Source organism: Sorex fumeus, unplaced genomic scaffold, assembly GCF_029834395.1.
Source record: "Sorex fumeus unplaced genomic scaffold, SorFum_2.1 ptg000075l, whole genome shotgun sequence".
Lineage (NCBI taxonomy): Eukaryota > Metazoa > Chordata > Mammalia > Eulipotyphla > Soricidae > Sorex > Sorex fumeus.
In genome coordinates, this window is record NW_026606132.1 from 25,150,562 (window position 1) to 25,164,437 (window position 13,876).

General features: G+C 52.6%; 1 protein-coding gene across 1 annotated transcript in view; it reads left to right on the forward strand.

The window, feature by feature from the left end:
- The window catches only part of MTM1 (myotubularin 1), a 113,585-nt gene that overhangs the window by 90,315 nt on the left and 9,394 nt on the right, over window positions 1-13,876 (forward strand). The window contains exons 10-13 of the mRNA XM_056130175.1: window positions 1,233-1,418; window positions 7,497-7,703; window positions 8,668-8,760; window positions 9,314-9,427. Of these exons, the coding sequence (XP_055986150.1) occupies window positions 1,233-1,418; window positions 7,497-7,703; window positions 8,668-8,760; window positions 9,314-9,427 (600 nt within the window). The remainder of the gene's footprint in view (window positions 1-1,232; window positions 1,419-7,496; window positions 7,704-8,667; window positions 8,761-9,313; window positions 9,428-13,876) is intronic.

A 13,876-nucleotide genomic window follows, 5' to 3' on the forward strand; every position in this document is an offset into this window, starting at 1 on the left:
CTCCTTGCCTGGAATCTTGGGGGACCAAGACCTCTGGCTTGTCCATAGGCGTGCCGGCCTTTCTTTTGCACAAAACTTCTGTCACTGAGTGTGAAAGAAGCCATTGGGTACATTGTCCTTCCCAAACTTCCCCTTTCCAGTTCCATAAAAACAAATAGGAAAAATAGGGCATTGAGTAGCATCACGTTCTTTCCAGTGTCCAAATGGATAACTTGCCCCCAAAGAAGGCCCCATGTTCCATGGCCATGTGAAATGGGAAGCAGGCTCAAGCCAGGCTCCTCGTGTTGCTCTGACCCTTCATGTCAAATGGGCATTTTCCTCCTGTTATGACAGTGCCCCAGTGCCCGCCTGGCAAGTCCGAATTTGGAGGTGCTGCAGTGGCTGGGGGGGACACGCTGAAGACACCCCTCTTGAACCTTTGCAAAGCGCTCTTGGAAGGCCACGGCACACTGTGTTCTGCTCTCAGTGTTTGCTGAGTTAAGAGACAGAAAACAGGTCCGATTGTGAAGTCAGAGAACTTCAGTTCCACTGATCATGTGTGACTTTGGGGATGATGAAGCAGCTCCTTTTCTCATTTGCCAGACGGGACTCACGATGCCTATCTTGCATTATTGCCATAAGAGAGAAAGATGTATAAAGCAAGAATCGCAGGGCCAGAGATGTCCTCGGCGTTCATTAAGCAGTGACGGGAATTAGCTGTCGTCGAGTGTGGCACCTTTAATCCTGTGAGAACTGTTCTGTAGATGAGGACTGTGAGTCCCAGAGTGGTTGAGTGCCTTGCCCCAGAACTCACAGCCCAGGGACTCAAGCAGATCTAACAGCTGGGCCTATTCTTTTCCACTAGTCTATCATGACCTAGGTGACACGACACTGTGATATGCCCCGCCACAAGAATGCTGTTGCAAAGCTGGTGTGTATGTTTGGTGGGGCAGTGGGGATCATTCAGGACCTCTTCTGGCCTTCCCAGTAATCACAGGACCTTTGAGAAATGATGCTTTGTCACACTGTCCCTCCCAAGGCAATGGGCATCCTGACATTTTTTTTTCTAAAGCTGCAAGTACCCCCAGAGTTGTTGAGGTTTCTGCTGGGTAGGAAATGGCATCTCATCACTTCCTGTACCGATGTTGGAGGCTTTTCCATTGATTTGGAGCAACAATAGCTTTTGCAACCTTCGTGTGAGCTGCAGATGAAAGAGCAAACCCAATTGACTGTTTGTTTATCTTGTCTCCCAGGCAACAGGAGGAGGATATGAAAGTGATGATGCGTATCATAACGCTGAACTTTTCTTCTTAGACATTCATAACATCCATGTCATGCGGGAATCTTTGAAAAAGGTCAAAGATATTGTTTACCCTAATGTGGAAGAGTCTCATTGGTTATCCAGCTTGGAGTCAACTCATTGGTTAGAGCACATCAAGGCAAGTATATATTTTAACATATATAAAAATAGAAAGGGATGGCTTTGTGGCTTGTGCATTTAATTCCTTTAATTAAAATATATTGAATAGTGAAGGGGAAATATTTGTGGTATGTGGTGGTGGTAGGGTTCTCCCTGGCACTTGGCTGTTGTGTTTCTCTAGAATGCTCAATTGACAAGTTCTCAGCATGACTTCCAGGCTATGGCTAACAGTTTGTAGAGATAATACTGACCATCTCATTCATACAGAGAACGCAGTTAGTCTTTCATGCAAGTTTATCTAACCATGACTGAGTGTGACCTTCAAGGTCTTGGAGAGATTTTTTTCTTGGAATTAATCACATACAGACTGATTTTTAAGCAAAGATCTCTGTGTTTCGTTGTATTCAATCCCCCATCTTGCTAAAGGCATTAAAAACCTCATTTTGCAAGTAGAATTACTTAAAGCTGTCCATTTAGTTCCATTTGCCTCTGTTAACAAACAGAAAGCCTGCTCTAAACAAGTATAAGGTAGAATATTTCCCAGTCAAGCACTGGGACAAGTGCACTCTGGTATCATGAGATGCCAGTCATAGGGAAATCGGTCAGATGTTCCAGAACTTTCTGAAGTCGAATTGTACCTTGCCACAAAAAGTTGTTCTTTACAGTTTCCCTGTAAATACATTGTGTGTTTCTTTGAAGAAGAAATACCCCCCCTGTTTAGGGAGTACTTTAAGACAAGGTTGTATTTCTGTTGTGTGCAAAGCTACTTCAGTTTCAGATACTTTCCATCCTGAAGGAGGCTCGTGAATGCCAGTATGACTGGTGTGTGAACAAAACATCATGGCACTGGGCGTTAAGGAGTGCTGGGCTTTCGTGGCGAAGTCAGTGGAAGGGACAGGTCCTTTGGGATTCGGTGGTTGTCAGTGGGTAGCCCTGAAGAAAATAGAGCAAGTAAGGGTACCTGTGCTGAAGCCAGAGGGCACCCCGGATGAGGCCATGTCTGGGAGAATGAGGGATTCTGTACCCATGAGAGTTGGACGAACAACCACCCAAACCAGGGATCGATTACGTTTTTCAATGGTGGGGTCCCAGAAATTTGGGAATAATGGGATCTTCTAGAAAACGGTTAGCAGAGCAGAGTAGAATAGAAGCGGTGAGGGCAGCAAGGGAGCTTAAAGAAAGCAGAACCGTTTCAAGAAGCCCGAGATGGGGCAGCCATGGCTGAGGTTGGAATGGCGCTGGGCCGGGAGGGGGGAGGCCCACGGCCTTTCACACACCAGATGTCTCCCAAGAAGAACCCGTGGCACTGCACAGATTTCGGAGCCAGGGAAATGGTGGATCACACCAAGAGGGCGAGGCTGCCTACGAGACAGTGGCACCCCCTTTGTAGTTCAGGGGCATTCGTGGCGGCAGTCCATGCCCCCGGTGGTGTGCCCCCGCCCCCAGCAGGCAGGGTTTCCTACAAAGGGGAAGTCAGCACACTGGGGAGTGAGCTACGGGGCGGCCCCTGAGTGAAGGTGTCGAGAGAGGGGGTGCCAGGAGCCCAAGGGACTCGGGCTAGGTGGGCGGCGAGGATGGCGCTCAGTGTGGGGGGTCCGGGGAGCCATCAGCAGCGCCAAGAACAATACTGGCATGAGAGGGGAGGAGGTGAGACGTGTCAGGGGGGCTTCACGACTCGGAAAAGGGGCTTGCTGAGGGCCGGGAGAGCAGACTTTTCTGGGCATCTGGCAGTGGATGGAAGAAAGAGGAGAAAATAGAGTTAGTGAAGAGAGACGGTTCTTTTGAACAGAGCTTTTAAATGAAGTGGCGGGGAGGGTGAGAGGCAAGCGATTCGAGAAGGGCTTTTGTAGACAAAACACTAAGCTACCGGTATTGGAGGTGGTTGCTTTCGTTTCGCTCTTTTGGAAGAGAATAGTCACAGATCTGGAGGAAAAATGTATAGGCTACTATGTTTACGCTCGTGGAAAAAAAAAATGGGGGAAAAAAAGGTGGGCGGCTAGTGAATGACTGTTTGGTCATGAAAGATGGTGTAAGCTGGCATTTAATAAGTGAAGGAAATGCGGCATATAAAGTGTGGACGAGAAGCCCGAGCACCCATGCCAGGAGTAATGTGTTTGTGTTGGGAGAAGGCTGGCAGGATAAGCACCGTGCTCACAGTCGTCCTTTCGGCATTAACGTGGGCCGGCAGCTCTGATGGTCCCTTCGGGTGTGGGTCTTGGCTCCCTCGGTCTGCTTTCTCCCAGCGACTAGGCCTGCAGAGGCCTGCAGTTGGACAGAGCATGGGGGCCCAAAGGTATAGTGGGCTGGGTCCCTCCAGGTCAGAGCCAGCCAGAAGGGGGGCAGGCATGAAGTTCGGGCGCCAGCTTGTCTGCTCAAGAGGAATTATGGGAGTGGGGACTCCGGAGGAGTTGATGCCGTGAGTGTTCTCTTCTTGCTCCCTAAAGAGCAAGAGACAGAAGGAAGAGATGAAGTGCAGGTTGCCCTGGGAGCCTGGATGGACACTTGCAGCCACCTCTGTCCTGGGCTTCTCGGCAGGCAGTGGGGATGTGGGCAGCCTTGAGCAGGCCCTGCAGCTGGGGCGGGAGTTGTCTAGGCTAGAGGTCTCCGGGCACAGATGGACACCAGCCCACAGGAAGGTTCTAACTGCGAGTCCAGGCGCCTGCATGCAAGGCAGGTGACAGCCTGCAGGTGCGGAAGGCTTTCCAGAACACTGACCCAGGCCCTTTGGGCTGGCTCCTTCTGGAAGCCCCGCAAGCAAGCGCATCCCTCGCCTCTTCCCATTTCCATCCATAGCAGGCCTTGCTCGGCTTGTGGCCACGTGACCTCACTCTCGGCCCGGGAAACCGCAGCTCTGAGCAGGACCTGCGGGATATCCCGCGGGGCCAGCCTGGGTAAGCCGGAGACTCCCATGTGCCGGGGGTCGTTGATTCCTTAAAAGCCCCTGCTCCCACAGAAGGGGGGGGGGGCTCAATTTCCCAGACGCTGGGCTCCAGACGTGTTCGGTGAGCATTGCTTTGGGTGGGCAGCCAGCCCGTGGCCTCTGTCCCACCTCCTCGTTCTGTTCCACTGATGGAGCCCCAGGAGGTCTCTAGTTTCTGGAGCTGACATTTTCTTTGTCCTTTTCAGCAGTCTGCGCCCTCAGCCCTGCCCGTTTCCCCGTGACATATGACTGCGTGCTGTTTGGAAAGACTGGGCTGAACACACGCCCAGTTGTCAGCGCATTGCAGGGATTATTTCTTGGAGTTTCTTCCCAGCGGTCACAAGTCCCACCAATTAGTTAAGGGTTTTCAGGGATGTGCTTTTGAAAATAAAAATCTCATTTCGTTTCATTAGATAATTATAGCTATTCCCATCAGAAAGGGTGGGGGGGGCGGGGAATCCATACTTTATTGGAAAACTGTCTTAATATTTTTCAAGAAACCCAGCCGAGATGCTAGCCCTGTGGTATTAGCGAGGAAGGCGCTGGAGCGCACATGCCCCCCCCCCCACACCGCCCGCCATGGTGAGCTCCTCAGCTTCATTAAGTCAGACTCAAGCGATCCCCTGCAGTCCCCTCACATCTCAACAGGCCCTCCTTCACACAGGCCTTAAACTCAGAACAGAACCGGGCTTTGCGGGCAGTGGACGCTGGGGATGCTGGCCTCTGCAACGCCACGTTTTTAGCCGTGTAATGGATATGTCATTAGGCCCTCAACCTCACCTTTGGAGAACGCTTTTGCCCACTTCTCCATAGTTTCCATTTGTGTCAAAGTGGTCCAATTGCCTCCCTTAGAAATTGTCCACAGGGAGATCTTGCATGGAGTCTGCCATTTGTGTGCATGAGTGGAAAGAGATGAGAATTCCCATTGCTTTCAGCGAAGCAACATGACCGCAGTACATACTCGTGTCTGCTGCTCTGCGGGAGCGAAATGGCCGCAAATGGCCATCTGCACCAAAACAGCACTGTGTGTGCGCTGAGGGGTGGGGGGAGAGGTACGAGCACCTGTGAGAACAACTGGCCAGTTTCTTAAAACATTAAGTAGGGGGCCAGAGAGATAATGCAGCAAGCAAGGTGCTGGCCTTGCACACAGCCGCCCCTAATGTGATCGCTGCCACCACAGATGATCCCCCTGCCAGAGTGAGCCCTGAGCACCACTGGGCGTGGCCAAAAATTAAAAAACACAAAGAGTCTGGTCAGGGATATGACTCAGTGGGATATGCACATCCCTAGCACACGTGGAGGCTCTGAGGGCCACCCTAGCCCCATGTGGTCCCCAAACAGCAGTATGACCCGGGGGCCCCAGCGTCATGCCCCATAGCCCGTTCAGTGGCTCTGGCTCTCATGCTCCCATGCGCGAGGCCCAGGTTGGACTCCCGGCACCACAGGGTCTCGATCCCTGAGCCAGGACTGGCCCTGTCACCACTGCGTGGAGCCCCGAGCCCAAGAGAGTGAACTCAGACCCATAACCAGACCTACCACTGCGCCCTCGGGCCCGCTTCTCTGCTCTAGGCCTTTACCCAGAGAAGCAAAGGCTGGCTGTCGCTGCAGAGATGGCTTAGGGAGAAGTCGCTAATGGCGTTCTTCAGAGGACACCACGGCTAGGAACAAGCAGGTGTCTGTCAACCAGCGGGAGGCATGGGAGGAAGCACAGAGGTCAGGGACGCCACATAGCCAACCCCACCAGCCCTGCCAGGTGTAGCCTCGCTGATCCTTGGTGCTGCAGGGTCTAACCATTGAGCAACCCAGCCCAATTGGGTGCATCTCACTGAGTGGGACCTCTGGGGTTTCTCTCGTGATCCCAGAACTGGAGACAGAAGGCAAAGCAGCGGTTGCCTGGGGCTGAGTGTGGGAGCAGGCTGGCCGCAGGTGGTCCAGGGGCCGTTCCGAGCTGGGCTTCTTTGGGTGGGCCAGGCTCACGGCCACACACCTCTCTGCCTCTCCCCCACAAAAGGCACATGCCACTCAGGGGCTTCCCATCTGTGATTTGTGAAGCAGATCTGCTCCCTTCCCCCACCCCCCCCCAAAAATGATATCAAAGATTCAGGAGAACTTCTGTGCCTCTGAGCATCACGGGAAGGCACCCATGCCATCTGCAGAGAGACGTTCGGCTAAAGCTTAGTGCACATGGGCTGGGGCTGAGGCTCGAACTCACAGCTGTGTTCTCACAGGAAGGTTCATTGCCACTGAGCCATGTGGGGCACCCGGCTCTGTCCATTTTTTTTTAATTTTTTTTTTTGGCTTTTTGGGTCACACCCGGCGATGCACAGGGGTCCCTCCTGGCTCTGCACTCAGGAATTACCCCTGGCGGTGCTCAGGGGACCATATGGGATGCTGGGAATTGAACCGGGGTCGGCCACATGCAAGGCAAACACCCTACCCGGTGTGCTATTGCTCCAGCCCTCAGCTCTGTCCATTTAAAGGATCTCCACCACTCACCTTTCCCGCTAGGTGACATTCTCTGGACCAGACCGCCGTCCATATGTTGAAGTGCTGACCCCACAGTACCTCAGAGGGTGAGCTGCTGTGGCAATAGGGATGCTCCAGATGCCGTTAGGTAGGAGTCCCCACTGCACTGGCTTCCTCCCGGGTCCCCAGGGGCAAAGGGGGGCCTTGGAAACGCACAGCCACCCAGAGGGGGAGCAGTCTGGGCAGATGAGCATGACCTCCCCGGAGCCATGAGAGAGGGCCAGGGTACCCTTCCCCGTCGCCTCCAGCACCAGGAAGACAGAATTCCGTTGCTTACGCCACCTAACCTGTGGTCCTTTTGTTGTTTAACTGATTGATATTCTGCCATTTGCAATACTGGTATTGATTGCTTCTCGTGCACGTAATTCCAACATCGGTGGTACTTTTTATAGCAGCACCAGCAAACTCATGCAAAGCACACACATGAACATGACGCTGCAAGGCCTGGCGTTGGTTGCCTTTAACACGTAGCTGCAGTCGAGTGCAATTTCTGCAGCAAGAACAGTTCCTCTTCCTTCCCCACAAACCTTGCTAGTCTCGCCACCCATAGTATTTCCACGGAGGGCTTTTTCTAGGGTTAAATGCCGCGCTCTCAAAAATGGAAGCAAATGTCACGGCTCCCTGCTGACTCGCGGTGTTTCTCTTTGCCAGCTTGTCCTGACGGGGGCCATTCAAGTGGCAGACAAAGTGTCTTCAGGGAAGAGCTCCGTGCTCGTGCACTGCAGTGACGGCTGGGACAGGACAGCGCAGCTGACGTCCCTGGCCATGCTGATGTTGGACTCCTTCTACCGGAGCATCGAAGGCTTCGAAATCTTGGTGCAGAAAGAATGGATCAGCTTTGGACACAAGTTCGCATCTGTAAGTAAACAAACAGAGCAAAGCCTCTAAATGTCAGATCACCACCATGTGGGATTCAAACGTAGTTGTGAAACGCCTGCTCACTATTAAAAAGGAAGCATGCTAACGGTTTCAGAATGCCCGAGGCCCTGGGCTCGTGCAAGTCCTTTCAGGAGTGTTTATCTACCTGCACTGTTTACAAGTACATTCGCACGTCATCCGAAGAGTCTGCTTAGAGGTGTTGAAATGGAAATGGCACAGGCAAGTGGAGAATGACAGTTCTCTATTTCTGGACTAATATTCTAGCTGCCCAAGACAAATATTTTACAGAAATGCCAGCCTGGGAGTTGAGGCTTTCTGATTAGGATAATCCGATAGGCATGTTCAAAACAGCTTCTTTGCAGATACCCTATGAATAAGTATTTGTAGCACGCTTCCTGGGTGACGCTCATGGAGAGGAGCCATCGACGTTTCCAGAAGCTGCCGTGTGCCTCATCACCTTCACCCAAATGGCATGAGTAGTCTGAATAACCTTTTCAAATAGGAAGCACCTTCACTTTTTAAATGAATACACTTTGGAGGTTTTGTCTTGTGTTTCAGAAAGAACACAGTTTCCGTGATAACAATCACACTCTTTGAGGCACAGCTTTAAGTCCTGAGACTTGAGGGTTGTTCCCTTAGCAACTGATACACCCTGCACTGCAGAACAATCCGGCCCTGTGTGCCCGCAGCGCGCCCACATTCCAGTCCCGTGCCACAGGCAGAGCACACATGGACACAGGTGCTACCTTGCCAGTGTGTCTCGGCCAAACTCCCATGCAAACCCTGCTATTGTCCCGTGTTGTCATAGAGAAAGTCACTGTTTACTCCTCGGGAAACTTGGCAGTCGGAAGGCAGATTGCTGCGTTTCCCACGTTCAGTGGATTCCGTGCGCTCGCAGTTTGCTCGCAAATGCCAACAGATCGTCTCCATCATTTCCCTGCAGAGAATAGGCCACGGGGATAAGAACCACGCCGATGCAGACCGGTCTCCCATCTTCCTCCAGTTCATTGACTGCGTGTGGCAGATGTCGAAACAGGTACGGGATCGGGAGAAGAAAGCATTTTGGATGATGATGAAACCTTCCGATGAAGTCATCGCTGGGATTTGCACACACACACCCACCCCGAAAGGGCCGAGAGAAAAATGAAAAAAGATTAGTCATGTGCCATTCACCAGGGAAGCCAAGGGCTGGGTTCAGGGGTATAAGGGCGGGGGGGGGGGGGGGAATTACATTTTTTTTTTTTGGTCGCTACTGTAGGTGTGACTGATTTTTGTCCTAACAGTGCAACATAACTGTGTCATCTCTACTGACACAGCCATGCCTATCGCATTCATTCTCCCGTAACATGTAGAGACGCTTGTCTGCTAACCTCACCCCTAGGCCGTGGGCCCTGTGTACTCAGGAGAGCCCAGGAGACACGTGTTCTCCTTGACACTTGCCGCGGGCCCGGAGTTCAGTGGCTGCTCACTGTCCCCCCTGGTGCCTCCCTGCCAGTCGAGGCTGGCCCTGTGTCCACAGCCCTGCAGTTCTGCAAGAGAGATCCCTCCCAAGTGCTCCAACCCTGTTTGCGTGTTTGTTTTCGATCTAGTTTCCTACAGCTTTCGAGTTCAACGAGCGGTTTCTGATTACCATCTTGGATCATCTGTACAGTTGCCGGTTTGGTACTTTCTTATTCAACTGCGAAGCTGTTCGGGAAAGACAGGTGGGTGGAAGCCGCTGGTCTCTTGCAAGCCTCTGGGAAGCATGTGCAGTGTACCGGGAACCGAAGCGCACCTTGTAGCTTGACAGGGCAGCCCCCAGCAGTGCTTGGGGGATCTGCAACTCGAGCCAGCTCCTCGGTCTCTGCGTTGTAGCCCTTGTTACCCCCACCTCTAGGCTTGAGGCTTGTTGAGTTGGCTTGACAGCATACATCAGACCCTGACTTCCCCTCCGGAGGCACTGTGCAGTTTCTCTTCCAAAACCCCAGGACATTTTCAGAAAGGCAAGGGGGTGTTGGTATGTGGAGGGGTGGGGGCTGGGCACACCCAGCAGTGCTCGGGGGACTCCATGCAGGACCAGGGATTAAATCAGGGTCAGCTACATGCCAGGCAATTGCTTACCCTCTGTATTATCTCTCCAGCCCAGAAAGGGCAACATTTTAAGGGCACAAACCCAAGAACCAGGACACATAGGAAGGAGACCCAGCAACGAATTTGGGGAGGTTGGAAAGTCAGTTGATCTAATCAGTGGGAAAGAACTTAGCGAGAAGGGGCTAGAGCAATAGCACAGCAGGTAGGGCATTTGCTTTGCAAGCGGCCAATGCGGGTTCGATTCTCAGCATCCCATATGGTCCCCCAAGCACTGCCAGGAGTAATTCCTTAGTGCATGAGCCAGGAGTAACCCCTGTGCATCGCTGGATACGACGGGGGCCACCCCGCACGAGTGGGGGTCCCTCCTCACCGCCTTCTAAAAAGAAAAAAAAACTTAGCAAGGAATCCCAGATTTCTGATCAGCCCCAGGAAGCCAGGGAGTGACTCCCTGTGTGGTGGGCAGCCCAGTGGCTAGCGCATGAGCTGTGACAGGTTGTCTGGGGTCAAGGCAGAGGAGCAGACATAACCAAGTCCATTTAGAATAGCAGCTTCCTGGATCTTCTCCATCCAGCTCTGGAGCCGGGGACAGCCAGGTGTGTCTGGGGGCGGGCAGTAGGCTGTGGGCAAGAGGGAGCAAATGCACTTGGGAAAATCATTTTTTGTTTGTTTGTGGGTCACATCCCGCAGTCCTCAGGGCTTCCTCCTGACTCTATGCTCAGGAATGGCTCCTGGCTGGCTCAGGGCACCCTACCAGATGCTAGAGATCCAACTCAGGTCAACCACGTCAAGGCAAGCACACTACCCACTATCTCTCCGGCCCCAGGGAAAACCTTTTTTTTTTTATTTGACCATTTATTGCTTGGGCTGGAGCGATAGCACAGCAGTAGGGCGTTCGCCTTATAAGCGGCCAACATGGCCGACCCAAGTTCGATTCCTCCGCCCCTCTCGGAGAGCCCGGCAAGCTACCAAGAGTATCTCGCCCACACGGCAGAGCCTGGCAAGCTCCCCATGATGTATTCGATATGCCAAACACAGTAACAACAAAGTCTCCAATGGAGACATTACTGGGCCCGCTCGAGTAAGTCGACGATCAATGGGAGGGCCTTTACCTTTACCTTTTATTTATTGCTTGACAATTTTTTCAATATAGTTAACAAAATAGTAGGAACAAGGGATACAGTATGATATACTGTTATTATTAGTCTAGAAAAACATATCTGCTAATGAGTACATGAATGATTTTTATCATTTTTTCATATTAAAAAAATTTTAATAGTGAGACATCATGAGGTACAGTTGCAGACTTACACATTTTTGTGCTTGGGTTTCAATTATACAATGATCTTTTTAACCACATCCGGAGTGGGAAATTGGAGGCAAGAACCTACCGTTGACGCTGCCAAGAAAGAGAATGTTTCGGGAGCACTGAACAGGGCTAGGCAGTTCCTGGAAGGAAGAGAGCAGAGATGAGCTTGGGATGACCGTGAGCCAGCGAAGCTCAGAAGTCAGGAGAAGAGTGGCGCGAATGGAGTGGAATCCCCCAGGAGGTCGTGTGGCGACCAAGAGGAGATGGGGAAAAGCTGTTTCGGGGGGTACCCACAGGCGCCAGTGTGCAGGGCACACACCCACATGCATGTCCTGGTTCTCCTCGTCATCCTCCCTCTCCTTTTCCTCCCTCACTCCTCTCTTGCTCACTCTCTGTTCCCCCTTCTTTCTCGCTTGCTCTCACTCTCGTCTCAGATCTCCTGAAACGGTTTCCTTCACTTCTGAATGGGGGGTGCGGGCGGGGGCCTTGCACCTGGCATGAGGGATTGGTGAGGTGGGTGCTGGAGTCGTGGGAAAGAGAGCCGAACTCACCAGGAGGGCCAGTGCAAGCGCGAGAAAGGCGAACACAGCTCATGGCAAGCTCACCAGGCACCAAGGGCATCGAAGAGCCCCTCCCCGTTCCCAAAGAGGACAGACAGACAGCTGGCAAAGAGACACAAACCAGGAAGGCTGACTTCACCTGCGGCTACGGTGGGAGCCAGAGAAGTCCGCAGAGTCTGGCTATCAGGATTTTAAAGGAAAATGCCTTCAACCTAGAATTCTCAGGGCCAGAGAGACAGGACAGCGGGGAGGGCGTTTGCCTTGCATGCCGCCAACCCGGGTTCTATCCCTAGCTTCCCATGTGGTGCCCGAAGCACCACCAGGAGTAATTCCTCAGTACAAAGCCAGGAGGAACCCCTGAGCATTGCCAGGTGTAACTCAAAAAAGAAACAAAAAGAATTCTTCAGCCACCAAATCCATCCAAATGTAAATGTTGCTTTATTTATTTTTATTTTTTGGCTTTTGGGGTCTGTTGTTACTGTGTTTGGCATATCGAATACGTCACGGGTAGCTTGCCAGGCTCTGCCATGCAGGCGAAATACTCTCGGTAGCTTGCTGGGCTCTCCGAGAGGGGCAGAGGAATCGAACTCAGGTCGGCCATGTTGGCCGCTTGTAAGGCAAACGCCCTACGACTGTGCTATCACTCCAGCCCTAAGTCAGTCGCATGCCGGGTAAATGCCCTACCTGATTTACTGTCACTCTGCACACACACCCCCCACCAATTTTAATCTTTTCCACCTGTGTACTGTGGCCCACAGTTTCAAGAAGCACTGCTTTGGGGGATGGAACGATAGTACAGCGGGTAGGGTGCTTGCCTTGCATGTGGCTGATCTGGGTTCAGTCTCCAGCATCCCTTATGGTCCCCTAAGCCCCTCCAGGAGTGTTCCCTGAGCACAGAGCCAGGAGTAAGCCCTTAGCACTGCCATATGTGCTCCAGCCCCGAAGGAAAATCAGCTGGGAGGAAACTGATTTGCTTGTGTGTCTTTGTCCACTGAAAAACTTCGCAGAAAAAGAGAGAAAAGTAATCTTCGAAAATGACTTTTTTGAAAACCTATATTCGTTTCTTAGAAAATGCTCAAGAGGTTCGAGCTGGAGCAGTAGTACAGCCGGGAGGGCACTTGCCTTGCGAGGAGCCAATTTGGGAGGGAGGGAAGGAGGGAGGGAGGGAGGGAGGAAGGAAGGAAGGAAGGAAGGAAGGAAGGAAGGAAGGAAGGAAGGAAGGAAGGAAGGAAGGAAGGAAGGGAGGAAGGAGAGGGAGGAAGGAAGGAGAGGGAGGGAGAAGGAGAAGGAAGAAGAAAGGAAGGAAGAAAGAAGGAAGGACGGATGACTGGCTGGCTCTGACACGAGGCATTGCCACAGATCTGCTAACCCCACCCCACCCCGTTTCTCTGGAAGCTACCAGAATGTCTGTCCCTGAAAACAAGAAGCCTGTGTGGACTGCCAGAAGCAGGAGCCCCAGAGCACCGAGAGGCAGAAGACAGAGGAAAGCAATAACCCAAAAGTGCAGGAAAAGCCATCAGAGCAGGAAGGGGCAAGGGCGTTTGCTGAGTTGCAGGGGCTGAGCCCAGGCTGCGCGCTGGGTGCTCTGGGAGGGCAGGACTAGGGGAAGCGGAAGTTGCAGTATCTTGCAGTATCTGTTGCTTCTAACCAAAAGCCAGCAAGTGACTCCCCTGTCCCAGACACAGGAGTACGAGCTAAATGATCCAGTTCATTGGTTGATAAAACTCGACCCGTGGCTCCTTCCCCTAGCAAACATCCCTGTGTACGTCTTGAACTTGGAAATACGCGTGTGTGCCCGGGCTGGGAGATGGCGTGCAGGGTTGCAGTGCCTGCCCGGCCATGCCAGGCCCCTGCCTCCATCCCGCCCCATAGGACCCCCAAACACAGCCCAGATGTAACCGTGATTGTCGGTAGCAGTGCTGGGGAGGCCCGGCCCCCCAGAGAGCGACAAACCAACGTGCGTGTGTAGGAAGGAAGAAAGCAGCCCTCCCAGTCTGATGCGTCCACCAGGCCTTCAGCCTGTTCCTGTTGGCAGCCAGGTTAGGCTTTAGGCTTGTCAGTCACACGCATGTGCACATGCACACACATGCACAAATACACAGGCACACGGGCTCACACACACTTTATTTTGGGGTTTGGGGCCATGCCTGGTGTTGCTCAGGGGTTATTCCCCGAGGTGCTCGGGGAACCCCGGGGTGCTGGGGATCAGACGTGGC